Here is a 21,880-nt window from a genome sequence, read left to right as displayed (position 1 = left end):
ACTTGGCTCTTATACAAGAACTTGTATCCTGATGACGACGAATAATTCATTTTTTCATTTTTATTATTCAATAACTATTAATTTGTTTATTTCTTTTTTACTATAATTTATAGTTAAATTAATTAAAAAATAAGTTATCATTTTGTATTTAATAATACAATTTTTATTATTATGTTTTAATTATATTATTAATTGTAGTTAATTATTTAAGATCGAACATCAATCTTAATTATAGTGTGGAATGAATTTCCTTTTTTAATTAAAAAACGAAGTGGGAATAATAACAACAGTTTAGAATACAATCCTCAGTGTGCTTTTCCAAGTTTTTTTCATTTTTTGTAATAAACTATTTTTTTATTTTTATATAATATATTATAAAAAAACCATAATTAAAATGAAACAAACTGACCTTATTAATAATAAGGAACATAACTATTAAAATGGTATTTGTTTTTACTCTTTGGAAAAATATTCTTTTAAAACAACGGGAAAATATCCAATCACTCAATCGATCTGATTAAAATTGGCATTCAAATCACAATAAATAACAACAGAAGTGACGGAATGGAGTTGACTGATTAACATTATAAACAAAACAAAAGTTTACATTCCAATGGAAACGATCCATTAATAGTAAAACAACTAATAACAAGTAGTTTAAACATCAATTTTGAAAAGATGAGAGTTAATCATTCATAATACTTGGTCGTTGCTACGAGTCTTATTTTCCACAAACAAGTTTCTTAGAATTGCTCCATCTTTACTTAAAAGGATATCGACTTTTCTTCTAATTTCCGGTTTAGTTGGTTTAGGGGTTTTGAAAAACTTTTGGGCGTGTGTTCTGACTTGTGTTGGGTTTCGAGTTAAGACGTAAGCGGAGATCTGTTGCACAGGAAGCCCTCGACACTTTTTAGCATTTAAGAAGTCGATGCAAACCAAGAACCTGATGTGTTCTCTGTCATTCCAATACCGGAAGTCTCCGGTTGTAATCATAGGATGGTCAAACAAAGCTTTCCATTTGGTGTCTTGTTCGTTCCATATCTTATCGAACTCGGAGACTATTCCCTTGTGTGTCTCCAAATCATTTGCCATTTCTAACCCGTCGTTCCGTTCAGATCCTCCTTTTTATAGTATAGTATACTTTATTTATAGCTCTTTCTTGGGTTTCGCCTGATTCTAGTTCTATTTATTCCAACGCTCGACCCAAGTGATTGGTGATTCGATGAAATGAGTATGAAATATCGCAATCATATCTCGTATTAACAAAACTCATCTTTGATGAAGTGAGCCAGTACCATTTTTTAATAATACTTGTACTATATTTAACTATACCTCCAGAAAGGATGTGTTTCCCGAAGATTCTGGGTTTTGAACAGTTACACTAAACACTCAGATTTCACACGTGAGAAGATAACCCTGAATTCTTCCCAAATCATTCATTTGAACCAAATAATCCAGAATGGCTGAAACAAAGGAAGTCTCCTCACAATTAAATGACAAGCGTTTCATGCACCGAGGCGAAGAGGACCACGTCGACGCCACGTCATTTGACGTGAGTTATGTGACGATCTTGCATGAACTTCAGAAGACCTTTCAATGGAAACGGGTCTATGGAAATCGCAAAGCACTTTACAAAGAGGAGAAGGCTGAAAAGTTCCTTGATACCGAAACGGATGAAGAGAAGCAGTTGAATGCGTTATACAACAACGAATCGCACATCGATTCCCTCAAAACACCAGAACAAATCGCAAAGCGCAGGAAGCTCCTCGAGAAGCGACGAGAACAAAATCGTCCAAAAATCGACGTGAAAGAAAAGAGAGCCTTCCCCGACGCTATTCGCATCGATGAGCCAACAAAGCTCGAGCGACTCAAAGCGGCTCAAAAGCACAAGGACCACATTCTCGACCTCTGAACTATTTAATTATAGTACTTTAACAATAAATTTACTATACACGAAGCACACACTAATTGATTGAATTACAACGATACTTCGTTTTCAAAAGGGGAGGACCTTGGGAGGTACTGATCGAGAAAGGTATGGAGGACAATAGTCTCCTTATCTATTTGGTCTTTCGTCGCTTTGTCAAGAGCGTCATTCAGACAGACGCACTGTGGCTTCTTGTTCTTAATGTTGTTGATGGTCTTCAAATTCGTCGCGCGATTTCCAGTGAATGTAGCGTAATAGTAGTTAGACTCTCTGATGTATGTACCATTGCCAGACTCGACGGCATAAGCCCCATGTGAAAATGGGACTGCCATATCGTCGTCGTGGCGGAACTTACTCTGGCGAGTTTTGACGTATTCCTTTTTCAAGTTCTTTTCGAGATCGGCGAGGATTGAGGTTTTGAAGAAATAGCAGTGATGGGAGACATAACTGTGTTTCTTAGTAGGGGGCTGCTTGAAGATTGCATTCACCCGTTCGTTTGAGTATCCGACACTGCGGTGCCATATGTTCTTTTGCATTCGTTCTTTGTCGGGTGCAGCCCAAGAGTTGGCATAGATTTTGAGTTTTCCGGTTTGTGCAATGAAATGGGAAGGACTTAATGTGTTACCAAGAAACATGTCATCGTTCAAATACAAGAAACAAGAAGACAAGTTCTTGATGTTGTGAAGTGAAACTTCTAAGGCATTTGAATTGAAAATGGGAAGGACTGAAGTGTCGGGGAAGATCTCCTTATGGGAGACGATTCGCAACTTATAATCGTTATACGTCAATCGCGACATGTTGATGAAAGACGGAATTTGGTCCATTGTCACGATGTAATAATTCTTGATATATGGAGCATATTCATAGACGGAACGTAAAGAGTATTGAAGTGTGTTATAGTCGCGAAACCTCCCCTCCCCACTCTTCTTGCCACTTCGCTCGTATTGTTGTCGGAATACCGGATCAGATCCATTGACCCATAACCACACAACATCAATCCCTTCAGGACACACCTTATCTGTGTATTTCGGCACTGTTTTATTCACCAATTGAGGTAGGGTTTTCTGTTCTATAGTTATTGATATTTGTTGTTTCGCTGTTTCGTATTGATACATAACGACACGCGGGTCAATCAAGAATTGTGGCGTTGTGAAGTACAAGAACGTGAATAGAACACACATCAAAATAAAGACGAGAGAAGTGACTTTCATCATCACACTGAAATTCTGAGATTATATTAAAAAGTTATTATAATTAATAGTTTCATGATGGTATTAGTAGTAGAATAAAAAAGATAACGAAGTCTAAAAAATCTCACTTGAAGAGTCTTCCGTCTGGATTCTTTCTTCCTCCGAAATCACCTTCCCAAGCCAAGAACTCCTTGATGATAACCTTATCGGCTTCGTTGTTAAGATCCATCTTTCTGGTATCATAGCACTCAGTATCAGCGCAATCAGTGAATTCCTTTGGTAATTCGTGTCCAGTGAAGACCCAGAGGGCTTCGATTTCGTATGGGGATTGCTCACCGAAGATGAGGATTGAACCGAATCCGTTTCTGGAGAGAGAGTCGAGTCTCTGAATGGTTCCACCAACCAAGTTGTTGACCATGAATCTCTGTGGCATTTCGACTGGGGTGTTGTATTTGGAGAACCAAATTGTGAAGTGCTCACTGTCGAAGTGTTCGAAGAACCATGGGATGGACTCGGTAATTTCAGAGTTGCAATACAAACGCTTCCAGCTTTCCAAGTTGAATTCAACCTTTGGTGCTTCAGCCTCGGCAGTTTCAGTGGCAACTTTCTCTTGTTCAGTCATAATTTACGAGATAAGAGATGTGTTCTCTCTTTATATATTATCTTAGGGTTTTCATATATTTCCAATTAACGGAAGATGAATCAGTAACTCTTCATATACCCTATTCGTCGGGAAAAGTCACCATTGAGTCTTCTAATCTGAAAAAAAGACTCATCACTCCGTTTTTCAGTTTCAAGGGTTTAAGAAAAACGTCCGTTAGTAAGGAGTGGTGTTTGGTTGGACTTTAAAATTTCCACGCTAAACTGTACTCTCCATTCCGACATCTTTTTATCGTGATTTTTTGTTATTTTTTTAATTTTTTTAATTAATTAATATACAGTATAAGGAAATATGGGGATGCTCGAAAAAGGAGGATGCTCGTAACTATTGGTTAATTTCAATTAAAAAATAATAAAATTACTATTAATTTTAATATAAATAATTAATCAAATAATTAATAAAATGAAAAAACCAAAATAAATTTATATTAGTTATTTATTATTAATAATATTTAATTAATTAATATTTAGATTAGCATCCGCCTTTTTCTCAGCATCCCACTTTTTCTGTTAACTGTAATATAAAATAATATTTTAAAATATGTTTTTTTCAACAGCTTTGTATTTTTTTCATTCATAGTTATTATTAGTTATTTTTTAATTAAATTAATATTATTTTCAATTGAATTTATATTAATATAATAATCTATATGTAATTCAATATGATTGATTATTGAATTAGTAAAACTATAATAATAACCATATTAAAACTCACATTCAATTTCATTATTATAGAGCTATATATAATAGTAATCCAGAAAAAGTGCAAAAGAGATAGTAAGTAATAACAAAAGATAGTATGGACTATAGAAATTCAAAAAAAGAGAAAAATGAAAGTGAGATTGTCAAACAATGTCTTCTTCACGCGCGCCCACGTCCGTGTATATCCCACAAAAACCAAATTTTGGTAATCCATATCCACCGATCCGACCTCTAACGCGACACCCCGCGTCGAACCCACGAACCACAAAGCCAACACTGAGCACATCGAAAACTAAACCGCTGAATAAATCGCAGCTCACAATGACGCAAAAGAGGAAAACGACGATGGGAGAAGTCCCCCCAGAGGTCTTTGAAATGTTAGGAGAGAAACTAGAGAAGATGATAGAACTTAAGATGGAGAATGCCAAGTTACAAAGTGAGTCGGTTGTTGAGAAAGGCAATGGGAATGAAGAATTGAAGTTCGAGTTAGATAAAACGCAGAATGAATTGAGAACAGCAACTGAACGCCTCAGAGGCTTGTCGAATGAAATTGAGACATTGAGTCTTGAGAAGAACTCAATGCAGAGCCAACTCGAAATCATGAAAAGAACAGTCGAGACTGCGAACTATAATTGTGAAATGGAGAAACAACTCCATACCGAAGCTCAATTCAAACTCGCACAACTGGTGCAACAACTAGAAGCTGCTCAGGGAGAACTTGAGTGTGTTAAAACAGAATTGGCTAAGAGTGAGGACAAACTATTAGTCTCTGAAAAGGAAAGGAGAAGATTACATAATGAAGTTATGGAGTTAAAAGGGAATGTGCGAGTGTTTTGTCGAGTACGACCGCCAATGAAGAGAGACGGGACGGCTGTTGATGTGATCGATGAAAACAACACGGTGATTGTGAAAGTGACCAATTACAACGGGAAAGTCGAGAAACTACGATTTGGAGTTTGTTAGTTATCTCTACCACGAATTTTATGATTGAAATAACAAGTAGTTTGATCGAGCATTTGGACCAAGTTCAACACAAGAAATTATATTTGAAGAGATCAGTCAACTTGTTCAATCGAGTTTGGATGGGTATCAAACGTGTATATTTGCGTATGGACAAACAGGAAGTGGGAAGACATACACGATGGAGGGAGAAGAGGGGAAGCCCGGCATGATCCCGCTGACAGTCCACCAGATATTTAGTACCATAGAAGAACTGAAAGGTGTTGGGTGGCAGTTTAAAGTGCGTGTGAAGTATGTTGAGATCTATAACAACAACATCTTCGACTTGTTGGTTGAAAGCAACGAATCCAAAAAATTGACAATTAAGTATATAGATGGCAATGTGACATTACCAGAAGCAAGTGTTGTAAATGTTGATAATGGCAAAGATGTGGATGGCTTGATTTCGATTGCGGTGAGGAATCGGAGTGTTGCTGAAACCAAATACAACGCGCACTCGTCGCGGTCACATAGTGTTTTTATCATGGAAATCTATGGGAAGAACTTTTCATCGAATGAACAGCGATTTGGGGGGTTAACATTAGTTGATTTGGCGGGGAGTGAGAAAGTTGATGAGGGAGTGAGAGGGGAGCGATTGGAAGAAACGAAGAACATTAATGTGTCATTGTGTGCATTGGGAACAGTCATTGCCGCGATTGCAAACAAAGAAGGACATGTTCCATATCGAAATAGTAAATTAACGGAATTGCTCCAGCCGTGTCTTGGAGATGAATCAAAGACACTTATGTTTGTGAACATCTCCCCAGACAATGAAGATGTGAGTGAAAGTGTTTCATCACTCCGATTTGCAACTAAAGTGAATACGTGTGTTATTGGGACAGCTAAGAGACATGTAAAATGAATAATTTGTTTTGATGATTGATTACAGTTACTAGTGAGTTGTATTTTCTCTGAATATTTCGACATCCAAACGACTTCTTATATATTGTTTAATACGCCTAACAATTCTCATGGAGTTTTTATCTTGTTGTTTTGTTCGTCACTTTTTTCAAGGAGTTTATTTCATCACAAGTGTTATTAAGAAATAAATCAATTCATTATAATTTAAAATACAATATTAATTTTACCTTACTTGTATTATAATACCGGCGATATCTAATTCGAAATGATACCGAATTCTAATATTTCTAATACCTCTATATAGTATAGTATATTATAATAAGTATATGATATATTTTAGTTATGGAAGTTATCAAAATAGTTTGTACGTGTCAAGTCCAACAAAACACCGCGAACGAGTCTTTTGAAGAATTCTTTTGAAATAGAAAAAAAACCCAAGTCGTCAAATTGGGAAGAAAAAAGCCTTTAAAAAGTGGAGAAAAAAAAGGAGCAAACTTGAAAAAGAAGGAAGAGGAATGTCAGAAAAGAAGTCAGTTCTTTTGATCCGTCCCAAATGCCCCCTAGTGGACACTCGCACTGTCAATAAGAACGAGGAAATTATTAAATCGTTTCCTACCCCCCTGAAAGATATTGTGTCGTCCCCGACTAACATAGTCTTTCTGACGGAGAACAACGAGTTGTATATCACCGGGCGAGTCTTCGACCAAACACAACACGGAGTGTCTTTATTTCCGTATTCAGTGTGTGCGCGAAGTCGCGACTCTGATGTTGTGAGTGTTCCGACGAGGATAGAAGGGATCAATTTTGTGATCGATAAGGTCTCGATGGGATCCTTCTTCTGTATGTTGTTATCTAAAGGACGATTGTATACGTGGGGGTCCTTCTCCTTTGGGCAACTTGGTATTCCCGATGCCCGAATATTTAATAAGCCTGAACTTGTGCCACAGCTCTCAGGCATTCAAGACGTCTCGTGTGGAAGTTGTCACACGCTTGCTTTAAATGTGTGGGGAGAGATCTTCTCGTGGGGACAAGACGACTATGGCCAGCTTGGGAGGAGTCGAAGTCAAAAGAATGACATCCCCACAGACATTGAGTTCTTTAGAAATCACGTCGTGACGAAAATCTTCACGGGAGCGTTTTGTAGTGCTTGCATCACGGATGAGGGTATGGCATTCATATGGGGGAAACACTTGAAGATGAAAGAGATCAAAAGAACGCCAACACAACTTTCGTTCAAGAAGACACTGAAGCTGATGTCGTCGTTCTTTGTGATCTCTATAGAATTGGCATATAATGACATCTTCTTAATACTCCATGATGGGACAATGCACCGATTTATTGATTTTGATGATTTTGAAGAGGTCGATTTACTCTCGCGAATTGGAGTGACACGTGCGGTCGGAGGGACGCACTTTACACTTGTTGAAACGGATACTTCGGATATCTATCAACTGAATCCAAAAGAGGGAAAGACGGCGACGACGAATGTGATATATAAAGCAAGTGAGTTTGACAGTGAGTCGCATGTTGGAGCGATGTGCACGAATGCGGGGTCAGTTTTTGTGCTATTGGATTACAACAAACAGTATGGGAAGGTGAAGACTATTGTGATGTTCTTACGCAAATTTATGCGCCAGATTGAGTGCATAGTCTCGTATTATATGGACCCAATGGTTTCCTATGCGAAACAACTTGAGAATGGAAGTTATCGACTTACGAAGTCGAGTAATGCGAAGAAGAGAGCGTCACAGACTCCACGTGACTTAACGAAAAGCAGTGCCATTACTAGTGATGATGAGGCGTATGTCTTCTCGACGGAAGATGTTATGAAGATGTTCTATGGTATTAAGCCGCTCACATACTTGTTGCCCCAACTGTTGTGTGTTGCGACGAACATTCTCAATTTGTGGCGAGCGAATTCGACGATTTACCAAATAGTCGAAAAGTTCTTGGAGCTCAACATTTCGCGGCAATTTGTGGACATCTCGGTGAAGGCGGGAGAGTGTTTTGCGCTGCTCAAAATGATGGAAAAGAAGTCACCTGAGTTACAAGAGTGTGCGAAGAGGCAACAGGAGCTGATTGATCAATTTGATGCGGAAACGATCTTTGATGGGAAGACTGATTTGCCGTCTTTAATGTTGTTGGCAGTGAAATTTGTTCCCCAGTTCTATCAGTTAGTCGACGACTATTATAAAACACTTGACGAGAGCCAAGAAGACTATTTGAAACTGCACCAGATTCTTCCCAAATTTGAGAAATTGTTGTCCCGCGTGAACGATTCGTTTCATTTGGACAACATTTTTGATATAGTGAACTGCTTTCCTGATGAGAGCGGTAACGTTTCGATTACTTCGGGAGGTGTTACGGAGTTAATCACACGATTATATAACATGAACTTGAATGACCCGTCATACACTGACATGTTCTTGATGACTCATAAGAAGTTCACTGATTCGGAGACCGTGGTGTTACAATTAGTCGACGCATATACTGCTGGAGTAGTTGGAGAAGATTCGAAAGCGTGTATCTTGTCAGTCCTGAGTCATTGGTTTAGGAGCTATCCGGGCGACTTTGCGAACAAAGCGGACCTTGTTGGGATCATTCGGATTTTGGTGACGAAATCGGAACAAACTGACTTGACACAAACACTGCAGGCGTCGTTGAACTCACTTGGGATGTCATTAGCGAAGAGGAAGAATAGTCGAGTATTTCTACCACTGAATACCAGCACGAGTTTGAAGTATACCCACTTTCTCCCAGCGAATGTGATGCCCCTTGCGAAGGTATTAAACTATTTCAATACACTGATCTTCTCTCGGGTGAGCTATGAAGAACTTATATTGATCAATTGGGGGTCTCCAAAGAATAAGGAGAATACACCGAATTTGCAGAATATGACGGAAAGGTTTAATTGGATTGGAGACACTGTTGTGCGATGCTTTAATGAATGTCCGAAGAGCGAGAGAGTCAAATTTATTGAAGGAATCATTTTAATGATGAAAACATTCCAAGGGATGAAGGATATCCATTTCTTGGTTGCGATCACATACTGTCTGAAAACAATTGATATCGACAGCATTAAAACAAAGAAACTGAGCTCGGAAGATAACGCATATCTACTCGAAATGGAACAACTGTGCACATTCCAAAAGAATTATAAATTTTTGAGACAATATATGCAACAATTGGAAACCCCATATATCCCTTTTATTGGTGTTGTGAGTAAAGACTTGATGCTGGTTGATGAGGGTAACCCAGACTTTGTCGGCGAGAACTTGATCAATGTGTATAAGTGGAGGAAAATCTATGAACTGATCGAACAAGTCATCGGAGCAAAATATCCACAACCAAAACTCGAATGCCCAAACGAAGAACTCCAAATTTTGGTACAAACAATTTACTCCTTCAAATAAATTTCTCTTGTATTTTCGTTGTGTTTGAAATGCTTTATATTCGTTTGAATTGACTTAACTATAACGTTGTATAATATAATATAATATAATATAATATAATATAATATAATATAATATAATATAATATATTATTATATAATAGTATAATATAATAGTATAATATAATATAATAGCATATAGTTTCAATATAATTGTGTTAATCATTTAGTATAGCTTTGATATAATTTTTGAATCTCTTTTGATTAGAAGCAAAAACGAAATGAGTGATTTCAAACGAAAATAGAACACGAATTCATACTCTTTCGTATAGTATTATTACTAATAAAAAAGTTATAAAAAAACTAAACAAAAAAGTCTTAATGTGGAACCACATTCTACCAATGAAACTCAAATCGACAAACAACGAGAAGAAGTTCAATCAACCAAAAATGAACTGAAGAGAACGTTCTGAGTGTTCCTCGAAAACTTGATAAAGGCGGAACTGAAGGAATTCACACTAGAAAATTGCATGAAATATATCTTAGCTATTGATCAAGGCACAACAAGCACGCGAGTCATTCTCTTCAACGAGAGGTGTAAGTCCCAATATGTCGAACAACGAGAATTTGAATCGATCTTTCCTGAGCCTGGGTGGGTCGAGCAGGACCCCAACATGATATACAACGACATTGTCGCAATGATCAAAAGTCTTTTGGAGAAGTCACAAGTATCAAAGAGTGACATTGCTGCCGTTGGCATAACCAATCAGAGAGAGACGACTACATTGTGGGATAAACGGGATGGGAGGATCATCCATAACTCGATTGTGTGGCAATCAAAGCAATCAACTCGACAATGTGATGAGTTGCAGCAAAAGGGTCTTCAGACAGTTATTAAAGAGAAAACGGGTTTACTCATCAATCCATATTTCTCTTGCTCGAAAATCATGTGGCTCTTTGAGAATGTCCCCGAGGCTAAGAAGCTTGCGGACGAAGGAAATTTGTATTTTGGGACGATCGACACTTGGATCATCTACAAGCTGACTGGCGGGAAAGTGCATGCTACAGATGTCTCCAATGCAGCTCGAACAATGCTTTTTAATATCTATGAGTTACATTGGGACGAAGAGATCTTGGATGAGTGTCATATACCTAAGAGTATTCTTCCTGATGTCAAGAGTTCGTCTTGTGACTTTGGGACTATCACAGACATCCCCGAGCTGGCGGGTGTCAAAATCACGGGAGTTGCTGGAGACCAACAAAGTTCGTTATATGGCCATGGTGCAAAGGTCGGTGGGTGTAAGGCGACATACGGCACAGGCTGCTTTGTTGTGAAGAATGCGGGAAAGAAGCTTGGGGAGATACCAAAAGGGCTTCTGGGGACTATTGGGTGGAAAGTAGGAGATCAAGTGACATATGCTATAGAAGGGTCAGTGATGACTGCGGGAGCTGCATTGCGATGGATTCGTGACATGGGTATTCTTAAAGAGTATAATGAAATCACGGAAATATTACCTGAGAACAATGGTGGGGTATATTTTGTACCTGCTTTTCAAGGGTTAGGTACGCCGTATTGGGATGATGATGTGAGAGGAATGATAGTTGGATTAACAAGTGGGACCACCAGAGGACATTTAGTCAGAGCAACACTTGAAAGTATAGCTTTACAGTGTTCTCAAGTGATTGATATAATGGGGGTCACTTCTGAGATTAAAGTGGACGGAGGGGTATCGAAGAGTGACATGATGTTGCAATTCCAAGCGGACATTTGTGGGAAGAAAGTTGTTCGGTTGAAAGAGAAAGAAATCACTGCGATGGGTGTTGCTATGTTAGCAGGAATTGCTGTGGGACTTTTTAAGGAAAGCGAGTTGGATGAGATGAGAGAGGTCGAAAGAGTCTTTGAACCATCGATGAGCCATGACGAAGTACAACAAATCTTTTTGGTGTGGAATAAGGCCGTTGCTGCCGCTCGACACTTTGTGCACTAACTAAGTAAGACAGATGTTTAATCGATTATATATTTATTTGTAGAACTTTTCTTTACCATTTAAAATGTCAAAAGAACTATTTAATTTAGTTTGAGGAATTCATATGAAGATGACATATTCAATTTTTTCGCTTATACAAATAGCATTTACATTACTTGTTATGGTTTGACCTTGTTATAAACATTTCAGGTGTTACATTATATTAATTTCAAATGTCGTAGAATCGAAAGTGACAAGTAGGGTTTAGAGATACACATCATCTTGTTTTGTAGGAAAACATTATATAGTGAAGACGCTGTATTCCCCCAGAAGTATCCCCTCGTCTATTTGTATTTTTCTATGATAGCAGCGTTGGTATTTAACATCCCATCACTTCTTACTGGGGTTCTTCAAAGCAAAATAGCGGCAGTGTTTGGAATCATATTCAATGTCTTTGAAGCGGTTTTACTCTTTATCGTGTATATCATTACACAAATATTTGAGAATGGAATTTCTAACATTTCTGAGAAGGACGACATCTCTTCGATGGAGCGCGACGTTTGTTTTTTCGTCTAAAATTGAATTGTGAAACGAAGGAGAAACACTCAAACAAAGGCAAACTGTTGTGGATGGAAAAGATTGAAAATAAGTGGGTGCAACGCACTTCATCCAGAAAATGTGAAGACGTCGTGTTACAATTTGAGTGCAAAACCGTTTTTAGAGTCTGTGGAATATGCCGCTGATATGGATTCGTATGTTATAAAGCTTGTTTGGTTGTTAGTGTGTGTGACTATAGTCTTTATGATATTCCATAAAAACCAACAAAAAGAAAATATAAAAGCAGAATAAATGAATGATGGGTTGAATAATTTTTGGTTGTTTTTAGAACATTTTAACTATTATTTATAGTTTTAATATTATAAATTGGTTTAATATTATATATTATAATATTAATAATAATATAGAACAAATGTAATTTAAAAAAAATATCATTTTATTTAGTTCTTTAAAACAATTTTAAATAGATTATAGTTTAACAAGTTTTTTTTATAGTTTTCAAATAATTTCAAAAATTTATTTTCTGATAAAAATAATTGTTAATTAATAAGACTAATTAAAAAAACCATAAAGATAATAAAAACAACTCGTTAATTTAAATAGTGTTAAATTAAAACGACTCGTTAATAGTTATTTCCATTCAATGATATCAAGTCGCTTAGCATCGAACACATCGCAGCCATCTTTCAAAACAAACAAATTAGAACCACACCCAGTCTTGTCGTCGTAATTTTCTGCAAAATCCTTTGCTAACATAGAAGTCCCTTCTCCTGTTGCCAATTTAAAGAAGCCTTCCGCCTCGACTAACATTGTTTCGTTGTTAGAAGCGAATCGCGCGACAGTGTAAGACACGTCTTTCTTAGTAAATTTGGTTGGCGGGACACTTCGCGAATTATTCAAGGTGAATGCGAAGAATCCCTTGTCGTTTTCAACGTCGAAGTCATTGTCTCGAATTGAATTCGGTGTTTTTAATTTAGTCGAATGGCAGCCGAAAGTGATGTTCTCTTTTGTTGTAACGACCAACGATACATTTGTGTGTCCACCGACAATTTCATTAAATCGTTTTGTTGTTGGGACATCACCAGTATACAACACCTTATAACTCTGTTTTTGTGTGAATTTCTTTAACTCTACAAAGTCGTCTTGTGATAAGCTATTTGCGACTTTGACGTTTTCTATTTGTTGTTGAGGTGGAATGGGAGTCATCTCTTTTATCGTCTTCGTCAGCTGTGCGACTTGAGTCTGATATTCATTATAAAAAGAGGAAAAAGCGTCAAACAAGTCTTTAAGAAATAACACCACTTTGTTTGTTGTGCATTGTAATGTCTCGTTATCTCTGCGATGTTCAAGTCTATCGATGAATATTCCAAGCTTACTGATTTGTTCTTCCATACAACTGATTTCAGTTTAGAGTTATTTCCAACACAGTAAAGAAGAAAGAATTTATGAGGTTTTCAACGAACAGAACTCAAATAGTAAACTCCAATGTTTTTGTTCTTTTTTTATTATTTTCATCCGACAAACAATATAAAGAATTCAATAACCCCGCTTTTCTCCACAAAAAGAAGTTATAAAGTGGAATGGTGGGCTCTATCTATAAATATTGCCATATTGCGAGGAAACTATAAAATAATAGTAACTCAGTAATACTCAATAGTAACTTCCACACTAAAGAAACTCCATTTTCAAACTCTTTTTATAAATAGAAAGAAGGTAAATTAATAGATACAACCAAATAAAAAGACCTGGATGTGAATTGCCATTGAAGTGAACTATTAAGTCAAACACGGTGAATGTCACGCCTTGACAAGAAGTGCTTAAGGACGGTTTGTAAGTACTTCCAAAACATTGAAGACTTTGTTTCGATGATTCAAGTTAAAAAAGGGTTGAAGAACCTCTTTGAAAAATACACTCAAAACCCAATTCCACTCACACAAAAAACTCGAGCATTCTTTCCAAACATTACAGTGTACTCAATTTCAACTGTCAGAAGCAACACTTTTCAAGACGGTAAAATCAATCAATTGTTATATAACTTCACAGTAGATTATGAGCGATTTCTTGTTGAGAGAAGTCGTAACAACATATGTAGAAAAGTGGTGTTTACCCAACAAAACAAGGCAAAGTTTGGTGTGGGTGTACCTGATGGTGTCAATGTGATAGAAGACGCTTGTTTTCTAAATAACCGAATGTCTCAAATAGTGTTACCAACATCATTAACAAGTCTTCCAGACTCTTGTTTTGATGGATGTGAGAACTTGAGGAAGCTTAAGATGTCGCAAAGAGTCACTTCAATAGGAAACGCTTGTTTCAAAGACTGCACACAACTGACTAAAATAGAATTGCCGTCGTGTTTAGTGTCTTTAGGTAAATTGTCGTTCTACTCTTGTTACCAAATCACCACATTAAAGATCCCAAAACACATTCAAAGTATTGGGAGTGGGTGTTTCATTATGTGTTCACAGTTGAAGTCGATTACATTTCCATCATCTTTGACGTACTTAGGAAATTCCATCTTATTCAATTGTATGAACTTGGAGTCTGTGATCCTCCCAAACTCTTTACTCACACTCGGCGACTTCTTCTTTGCGAATTGTGCCAGTTTGAAACACCTCGAAATACCAATGACAGTCACTTCGTTGGGAAGTAATTGTTTCAATGGCTGCTCACAACTCCAAAACATCTTCTTACCACTCAACTTGAATTCTATAGGAATGCGCTGTTTCAGTAAATGCTCATCACTTCGTAACATAGAAGTCCCAAAAACTGTATTGAAAATATCACTCTATGCGTTCGAAGAATGTCACAGACTCTCTGCTATTACTATACCATCGCGCTTTAAAGATACGACTGACATCTTCTCGTTCAAACTCCCAACAGAACTGAACATCCTCGTGTACTATAATTAATAATTTATTTACTACAACGTGTTAGTAGCAATCAATTAATGGTTGTCAAGTGTTTCCCACTCCATCTCTTGAACGTCATAGGAAGAACCATTTTCGTACGCTAGGAGAAGCACTTTTTTCACTGCATGCAATAGGCGGCAGTACCCCAGAATGTCTCTATAGACGATATTGTGAAGCCCCATAATGACAAGTCCCCCATAAGAGTGACACTCTTTCGGATTTTTTTTGTACACCATAAAGTCACATGCATATTTGAACCCATCCTTCACAAAGTATCCCTTATTAATTAATAAACTAAACAATTGATATTTTTTGTCTTCTTCTTGTGAAAGCGGAATGAGCGACTCACACTTGACTTGTTCATTTTCAATCAAAAATTTGGCTTCGAACTTACTCAACGCAACAGTTTTGGGAAATACATCGCAGACACCTTGGAGCGTACTTATTTCAGTGAGACGACCACGTTTCGCTCCAACAGATTTACCAAAGTCATACTTCATGAGTACCTCATCGGAACCTTCGTAGACCAAAAGTCCTCTTATTTCCTTCACACGACCACCTTCCATACATTTGGATGAACTTTCTCTTTTCTTTTCAATATAGTAAGAGGTATGATTAGTTATAGTTTATGTATAGTTTTCTGTTTGGATTCTTTTTTGACAATTGATGGGAATTTGTATCAAATGAAACTTTTTTTCTTTTTAAAAACAAAGATTACAAATCATAGTTTCATAAATTATATTTTTAATATTTGTTTGATCATTCTTTTCAATGGAAAGCACAAAAGGAATGAGTAAATGGTCAACAATCATTAATCTTCGACCCAATCCAAATTTGTCACAATTCGTTATTAACATATTTTTATAGTCTTTTCCATACATTTATTAATTAATAAAATAACTTTATTTTTAAACCGATAAATCTGTTGGCTGTTCATTATCTCCTTACAAACTTTCTCCCGTCTTCTTGCAGTCGTCGAATGGTCTTCCAAAATTTCTTAGAAAAAAAAGAAAGAACTGTGGATCTTCTATTTCCGAGAGAACCTCAATCTAAAAATAGACGTAGCAAATAAAAAGGGTTTTCGACGAACACAAAATCAGTCAGAAAATGGAGCCAGAGAAGTTATTCAAGTATCCACATTCATTAGATATGTACAACCAACTTGCTGCTTTATGCAAGGACGAGGGCTCAAAAGTGTATTGGAAGTGGTTCTTAGCTTTGAGTGAAGTCCCAAGACGCTCTGGTAATAGACTTCCCCCTTCTGAATGGCTCATTTCTATCATCAAAATGCAAGGCCTCGAGTACAAAGTCGATAAAGAAAGAAACATCGTCTGTTATGTCCCCGCTTCAAAGGGATTTGAGGAGAAACCATCCATTTGCATTCAAGGCCATTACGATATGGTAGGGACTGTCGCTGCTGGTGTTGAGCATGACTTTGATAAGGATCCAATTAAGATGAAACTTGAGGGCAACATTTTGTCTGCACAAGGAACAACACTTGGTGGTGATGATGGGACTGGTGTAGCATGTGGCCTTGCTTACATTGAATTACGTGACAAATTCCAACACCCAGCTCTCGAGTGTTTGTTCACAGCTGACGAAGAAATTGGATGTCTTGGAGCTTCTGGATTAGTTACTGGTGAGATGTTGACAGACAAATGCAAGTACTTAATTAACGTCGATTCTGAGGATTGGGGTGAAGTCACTATTTCCTCTGCAGGAACCGCTTTCAGAGTTGGATCTGTCCCAGTTAAATATCAAGAAGTCCCAGCTGGGTTCAAAGGTATTGAAATTACTATTGAGAAGTTCAGAGGTGGACACTCTGGTGTTGATATTCAGCATCAAAGAGCTAATGCTTTGAAATGGGTCACCGATGTGATCATCCACGCCCAAAGTTTGTTGAGAGTCAATGGAAATCAATACCACATCGTCTCCTTCCAGGCCGGACACGCTCACAACGCCATTCCATCACATGCCAAAGTTACTATTGCTGTCAAGGAATGCATTGCTGACAAAGTCATTGAGGAAATTAAAGCAAACCACGAGGCATTGACTACTCTTTCTCTTGGCACTCAACCTAATAAGCCCGAGTTAGTGATGAAGAAGGTCGACATCGCTGCGGGAACTCAAGTCTTGAACTACGTCTCCACTTGCAACTGCTTACAATTGATTGAAAAGCTCCCACATGGTGTAGTTAAATTCTCCAATGATGTTGAGGGCTTGGTTGAAACCAGTCAATCCGTTGCTATTGGTAAATTAGATGGCGACTTTTTCAAAGTCACCATCTTCGCACGTTCAAGCAAAGATGAAGACATGTTAGACTTGGTGAAGGCCGATGGCTTGATTTTCAAATGCCACGGTGCTACTATGGTTAAAGCCGTTGATGACGCTTGTGGATGGCCAGCTGATCCAAATTCACATTTGCTTGCTACACTTAAGGATTGCTACCACAAGATGTTTGGTGGTGAAATGAAGACAGTTGCAATCCACGCCGGTCTTGAAAATTCAATCATTATGGAGAAGTACAAGGGTCTCAACTTACAGTCTGTTTCTCTTGGACCATCTGTCATTGATGTTCACACGGACAAGGAGCATGTCTTCGTCGATACTGCTTCTAAGCTTTATGCTTTAGTGATCGATGTTATGGAGAAGATCTAAGTCTATTTTTCACACATTTCCTTTAGTTCTATGTTTTTATACTAATTACTATTTATAGAGTTTAATATATTAATGGTATTAATAATATATTAATAAATAGTAATGATAACTCAATTATCTTATTCAGTCGTGGTCTTTTGATATGATGGACAAGAATACAAGCACACTCAAATTCTGTGTGTACCTTCTCACGTCGATAAATCCCGGGTTTAAGTACCACACATATATAGGAAAGACAACATCACCACCACGACGTATAAAACAGCGTTTGATTTTGTAATAATAATAAAAATCATTAACACACAGACAATGGTATAATAGCGGGTGGTGCGTTCAAGACGGAGTCAAAACGACCGTGGGAGATGGTAGTCGTAGTCCATTCCTTTCCGACACAAGCAAAAGTTCTTCAATTTGAGTGGGATTGGCAACATCCGGAGAAAGGGAAGAGGGTGAAAGATGCGTATGAGCACATGAAAGGAAAGCAATGTGGAACGATGTTTTCCTTACGTTTCAAAATACGTCTTCTCGCCGAGATGTTGCAGATGCCTGCGTATTGTCGATTGCCATTAGGTATCTATGTCACAACGCATCGATACGACGAATTTTTAGAGGGGTGCCCAGCATTACCAGAGCAGATGGTAGTGCAGTATGGGGCAATCGAAGATGTCATGAAATTTGTTGGGACGTCGTTAAGTCGACGGCGCAACAAAGGGAGCAAGCGACACAACAATATATTTGATAATGTGTGTCACACAACACAAAGTGAGTTGTCCGAGTTGATCAATGAATTTCATCTTGACGAAGAGTCTCAACTGAAAAAGCGACGAGAGAGTGCATTGGTGTCTCCTGATGAGAAAGTGGAGAAGAAGAACACTCCGATGGAAGAAGAGAGTCCTTCAGAAACTTCCGAAAGTGACAATGAAAACCTTTGTTGTGTCTGTAAAGTAAGGATGCGCCTCGACGAAAAGGCAGTCCACTGTACAGAAAAGGGATGTTCGATGAGAGCACACTTGACATGTTTGGGAAGACTATTCACACGTGAACAAGACATACTCGTACCGACGGTTGGGGTATGCCCAAAATGTCATCGAGAAATGCGGTGGGGTGATGTCATCAAGGACTTCAAAGCTCGAACTGGACTCTAATGTATGAATTATGTAGTTCTGTTTCATTTGCAGTTCACGTCGAAAACTTTGACGTAAAGGAAATAAAACAAATTCTATATTTATAGTTAAAATATTTGATGGTACAATTCAAAATCAATACAAAAACTCCATCGTTCCGTCGTTTGGTTTGGAATCATTATTAAATGAAAGTTATATAAAACTAGTATAAAATTAAGACCAAAAATGTATATTAATAAAGTATTGTTACAATTCCATTGAAATAACAACTAAAATCGGGAAAAAATATTATTCCATTTTTTTAAACAATTTAAGTTCCAAACTTTAAATCAAAAAATTGTTATATTTTTTTCGTTTTTTTACAATTTGTCTTTTTGGTAAAGTTCTTATTAATTGCTCAAATGAGTCATTTTTTCGGTTTTTTTTCATGCCTATTAAAATTATTGATAAAAATGCTATAAATAAATAGATTAAAAGTTGTTGAATAAAAAATGAATTAAAACTGATTATCACGACAAAAACCGCCCTCTTCTACCACAACTAATTGAAAAGTATTTATAACAAGAATTATAATTGAATAGTAAAATAACTACAATTTACTAAAAAAATGAATCCACAAATAGAAATCCATATGAAAAAAATTCGACGAAATAGTATTGATGAATCAAATGCTAACCACTCAAAATTCATATGATGCCTTTGTTTCTGTGTGTATTAATTGTATTGGTACAGAGTCTAGAGTTCAATGCAATGCTTCCCCTCGACATTATTAGTACCAGTGGATTTACTAATAAAAAGCAATTAGTTTCTGATTTAAAGAAATTGAAAGAAGCGGGGACGGATGGAGTAATGGGAGACATCTGGTGGGGTCTAGTTGAACAGAGTGATAGAATATATACATGGAAATATTACTTGGAATTAGCAGAAGCCATTCAACAAGCTGGTTTACACTGGCAACCTGTCCTCTCGTTCCACGCGTGTGGAGGGAATGTTGGAGACTCTGTGAACATCCCTCTTCCAAATTGGGTTCTTGTTGCTGGAAAATCCAAAGGCATCTTCTTCAAAGGGTTTCCAAGCAATAAAATTGATGTTGAGTATATCTCTTTTGGTGCCGATGACGTGAATGTTGTTGGGGATAGAACACCAATAATGATGTATGGTGACTTCTACAAGTCATTTAAAGAGAACTTCAATAAATACTTTGAGAATGGTCTTATTAATGAAATTCAAATTGGAATGGGTCCATCTGGTGAATTGAGATACCCCGGGTATGTTGCAGATAGCTCAGATAAAACATATGGATGGGTATACCCCGGTATTGGAGAGTTTCACGTGTCTGACAATTATACACTCGACTTACTTAAAGCCGCAGCTAAAGCTGCGGGACATGAAGAATGGGGAAGAGTACCAACTAACCCTGGAAACCCAAATGACAAACCAACACAAGAAGGAATCTTCTTTAACTCCGCTTCGACAGAAAACTTTGGAACGGACTATGGAAAATTCTATTTAAAGTTTATTGCTCAATTGCTCCTCGACCATGGAGATAGAGTCTTGAGCGTCGCTAGACAAAACCTTGGCTCAAGTGTCCCATTTGCAAGTAAAATCTCAGGTATCCACTGGTGGTTTATGCATGCCTCTCGCGCTGCGGAGAGCACATCGGGGTATGTCATGAATAACGAATTTGACTTCTACACTAAAGCAGCTCAAATGTTTAAGATGTATGGTAGCAGATTCACATTCACTTGCTTCGAAATGTCAGATTCACAAAGCGCACTCGATGACGCAGGAAGCGCACCAGAAAAATTAGTCAAAGAAGTGTATGATAAGGCTAGTCCACTAACTGAGTTTAGAGCAGAGAATGCACTTGCTTTGTATTGGCCTAAAGAAGGAACTGAAGCAAATTGGTTGTCTGAAACTGAGTTTTCTAAAGTTGAGGATAATCTTGCAAAATACACAGTCGATGGATTCACATTTTTAAGATACACAAGTGACTTGGTTACGTTCCCTGAATTCTTTGCTAGATACACAAAGCTGATTCAAAATGCACACAACCAATGAATTAACAATTAAATAACATTCTTTACCATTATTTGAAGTATTAATATTTAATTAAGTTATTTATAGTTGTATGTCTAATCTATAGACACTACTATTATATATTATTATTTTAATTTATATTTTAAATAATTATTTTAATTATTTTTTTAATTATAAATAATTAATTTATGGAGTTAAATTTGGAGACTGTCTAGTTTTAAACTTCTAATTACTTAATTAATAGAACGACTTGTTGATGGAAACAGACAAGAAATATATGAGTCTTGCACTTGAAATAGGGAGAGAAGCTTTAAAAGCATTAGAAGTGCCAGTGGGGTGTGTTATAGTGACTTCTGATGGGAAAGTTGTAGCTCAAGGCAGAAATCGAACAAAGGAGTTTCAAGACGTTTGTATAATTACTATATAGTTTGTATAGTAACCCTTAAATAGTAGATAACATCATCACTACTGTAATTCACCCACAGGGCACTTTACACGCGGAAATAGTATGTATTGACCAACTTGTGGAACACAATATAAACTTTCAAGACTGTACTTTGTATGTGACGTGTGAACCATGTATCATGTGTGCCTCTGCTTTAGTCGAGTGTGGAATAACCAAAATTATATATGGCTGTTCTAATCAAAGGTTTGGTGGGTGTGGAAGTGTCATGACTGTGTTTAATGCGCAGTACTATACAGAAGACAAGCCGGACCATTTTTGTATGAAAGGGTTTATGGAAGATGAAGGTCTTGTGTTACTCAAAGACTTCTTTTCATTAGAAAACGCATCAGCGCCTGAACCGTGCAAAAAGCGGAAAGTGGATTGAACTTTTCTTTTGTAAAACAAAGACTTATCTCTTTCTATACTTTTAGTATGTGTTATTATAAATT

General features: G+C 37.2%; 15 protein-coding genes across 15 annotated transcripts; 10 read left to right on the top strand and 5 right to left on the bottom strand.

The window, feature by feature from the left end:
- Positions 1-693: 693 nt before the first annotated feature.
- EIN_469690 (hypothetical protein) lies at positions 694-1,092 on the bottom strand (the record flags this gene model as incomplete). Its single annotated transcript, XM_004183053.1, has 1 exon — positions 694-1,092. One exon carries the CDS (start codon positions 1,090-1,092, stop codon positions 694-696), a length of 399 nt encoding a protein of 132 aa, XP_004183101.1.
- Positions 1,093-1,459: 367 nt separating this feature from the next.
- Positions 1,460-1,912, top strand: EIN_469680 (hypothetical protein; the record flags this gene model as incomplete). Its single annotated transcript, XM_004183052.1, has 1 exon — positions 1,460-1,912. One exon carries the CDS (start codon positions 1,460-1,462, stop codon positions 1,910-1,912), a length of 453 nt encoding a protein of 150 aa, XP_004183100.1.
- A 65-nt stretch (positions 1,913-1,977) lies between these two features.
- EIN_469670 (hypothetical protein) lies at positions 1,978-3,138 on the bottom strand (the record flags this gene model as incomplete). Its single annotated transcript, XM_004183051.1, has 1 exon — positions 1,978-3,138. The coding sequence occupies one exon, from the start codon at positions 3,136-3,138 to the stop codon at positions 1,978-1,980; it is 1,161 nt and encodes a 386-aa protein (XP_004183099.1).
- Positions 3,139-3,241: 103 nt separating this feature from the next.
- EIN_469660 (hypothetical protein) lies at positions 3,242-3,739 on the bottom strand (the record flags this gene model as incomplete). Its single annotated transcript, XM_004183050.1, has 1 exon — positions 3,242-3,739. The coding sequence occupies one exon, from the start codon at positions 3,737-3,739 to the stop codon at positions 3,242-3,244; it is 498 nt and encodes a 165-aa protein (XP_004183098.1).
- An 890-nt stretch (positions 3,740-4,629) lies between these two features.
- On the top strand, positions 4,630-6,340 carry EIN_469650 (kifc1, putative; the record flags this gene model as incomplete). Its single annotated transcript, XM_004183049.1, has 2 exons — positions 4,630-5,433; positions 5,483-6,340. The coding sequence occupies 2 exons, from the start codon at positions 4,630-4,632 to the stop codon at positions 6,338-6,340; spliced, it is 1,662 nt and encodes a 553-aa protein (XP_004183097.1).
- A 514-nt stretch (positions 6,341-6,854) lies between these two features.
- On the top strand, positions 6,855-9,752 carry EIN_469640 (guanine nucleotide exchange factor, putative; the record flags this gene model as incomplete). The annotated part of the gene is made up of 1 exon (XM_004183048.1): positions 6,855-9,752. The coding sequence occupies one exon, from the start codon at positions 6,855-6,857 to the stop codon at positions 9,750-9,752; it is 2,898 nt and encodes a 965-aa protein (XP_004183096.1).
- Positions 9,753-10,260: 508 nt separating this feature from the next.
- On the top strand, positions 10,261-11,718 carry EIN_469630 (glycerol kinase, putative; the record flags this gene model as incomplete). Its single annotated transcript, XM_004183047.1, has 1 exon — positions 10,261-11,718. The coding sequence occupies one exon, from the start codon at positions 10,261-10,263 to the stop codon at positions 11,716-11,718; it is 1,458 nt and encodes a 485-aa protein (XP_004183095.1).
- Positions 11,719-11,782: 64 nt separating this feature from the next.
- EIN_469620 (hypothetical protein) lies at positions 11,783-12,546 on the top strand (the record flags this gene model as incomplete). The annotated part of the gene is made up of 4 exons (XM_004183046.1): positions 11,783-11,806; positions 11,828-11,881; positions 11,959-12,255; positions 12,313-12,546. 4 exons carry the CDS (start codon positions 11,783-11,785, stop codon positions 12,544-12,546), a joined length of 609 nt encoding a protein of 202 aa, XP_004183094.1.
- Positions 12,547-12,885: 339 nt separating this feature from the next.
- On the bottom strand, positions 12,886-13,647 carry EIN_469610 (hypothetical protein; the record flags this gene model as incomplete). Its single annotated transcript, XM_004183045.1, has 1 exon — positions 12,886-13,647. One exon carries the CDS (start codon positions 13,645-13,647, stop codon positions 12,886-12,888), a length of 762 nt encoding a protein of 253 aa, XP_004183093.1.
- Positions 13,648-14,048: 401 nt separating this feature from the next.
- Positions 14,049-15,164, top strand: EIN_469600 (hypothetical protein; the record flags this gene model as incomplete). Its single annotated transcript, XM_004183044.1, has 1 exon — positions 14,049-15,164. One exon carries the CDS (start codon positions 14,049-14,051, stop codon positions 15,162-15,164), a length of 1,116 nt encoding a protein of 371 aa, XP_004183092.1.
- A 35-nt stretch (positions 15,165-15,199) lies between these two features.
- Positions 15,200-15,730, bottom strand: EIN_469590 (hypothetical protein; the record flags this gene model as incomplete). The annotated part of the gene is made up of 1 exon (XM_004183043.1): positions 15,200-15,730. The coding sequence occupies one exon, from the start codon at positions 15,728-15,730 to the stop codon at positions 15,200-15,202; it is 531 nt and encodes a 176-aa protein (XP_004183091.1).
- Positions 15,731-16,271: 541 nt separating this feature from the next.
- EIN_469580 (aminoacyl-histidine dipeptidase, putative) lies at positions 16,272-17,822 on the top strand (the record flags this gene model as incomplete). Its single annotated transcript, XM_004183042.1, has 1 exon — positions 16,272-17,822. One exon carries the CDS (start codon positions 16,272-16,274, stop codon positions 17,820-17,822), a length of 1,551 nt encoding a protein of 516 aa, XP_004183090.1.
- A 145-nt stretch (positions 17,823-17,967) lies between these two features.
- On the top strand, positions 17,968-18,967 carry EIN_469570 (hypothetical protein; the record flags this gene model as incomplete). Its single annotated transcript, XM_004183041.1, has 2 exons — positions 17,968-18,088; positions 18,129-18,967. The coding sequence occupies 2 exons, from the start codon at positions 17,968-17,970 to the stop codon at positions 18,965-18,967; spliced, it is 960 nt and encodes a 319-aa protein (XP_004183089.1).
- Positions 18,968-19,636: 669 nt separating this feature from the next.
- EIN_469560 (beta-amylase, putative) lies at positions 19,637-21,007 on the top strand (the record flags this gene model as incomplete). The annotated part of the gene is made up of 1 exon (XM_004183040.1): positions 19,637-21,007. The coding sequence occupies one exon, from the start codon at positions 19,637-19,639 to the stop codon at positions 21,005-21,007; it is 1,371 nt and encodes a 456-aa protein (XP_004183088.1).
- Positions 21,008-21,242: 235 nt separating this feature from the next.
- Positions 21,243-21,816, top strand: EIN_469550 (hypothetical protein; the record flags this gene model as incomplete). Its single annotated transcript, XM_004183039.1, has 2 exons — positions 21,243-21,392; positions 21,472-21,816. The coding sequence occupies 2 exons, from the start codon at positions 21,243-21,245 to the stop codon at positions 21,814-21,816; spliced, it is 495 nt and encodes a 164-aa protein (XP_004183087.1).
- Positions 21,817-21,880: the final 64 nt, after the last annotated feature.

The sequence above is a fragment of the Entamoeba invadens genome, assembly GCF_000330505.1.
Source record: "Entamoeba invadens IP1 unplaced genomic scaffold scaff_1105074725099, whole genome shotgun sequence".
Lineage (NCBI taxonomy): Eukaryota > Evosea > Mastigamoebida > Endamoebidae > Entamoeba > Entamoeba invadens.
This window is presented reverse-complemented; position numbering and strand designations above follow the sequence as displayed.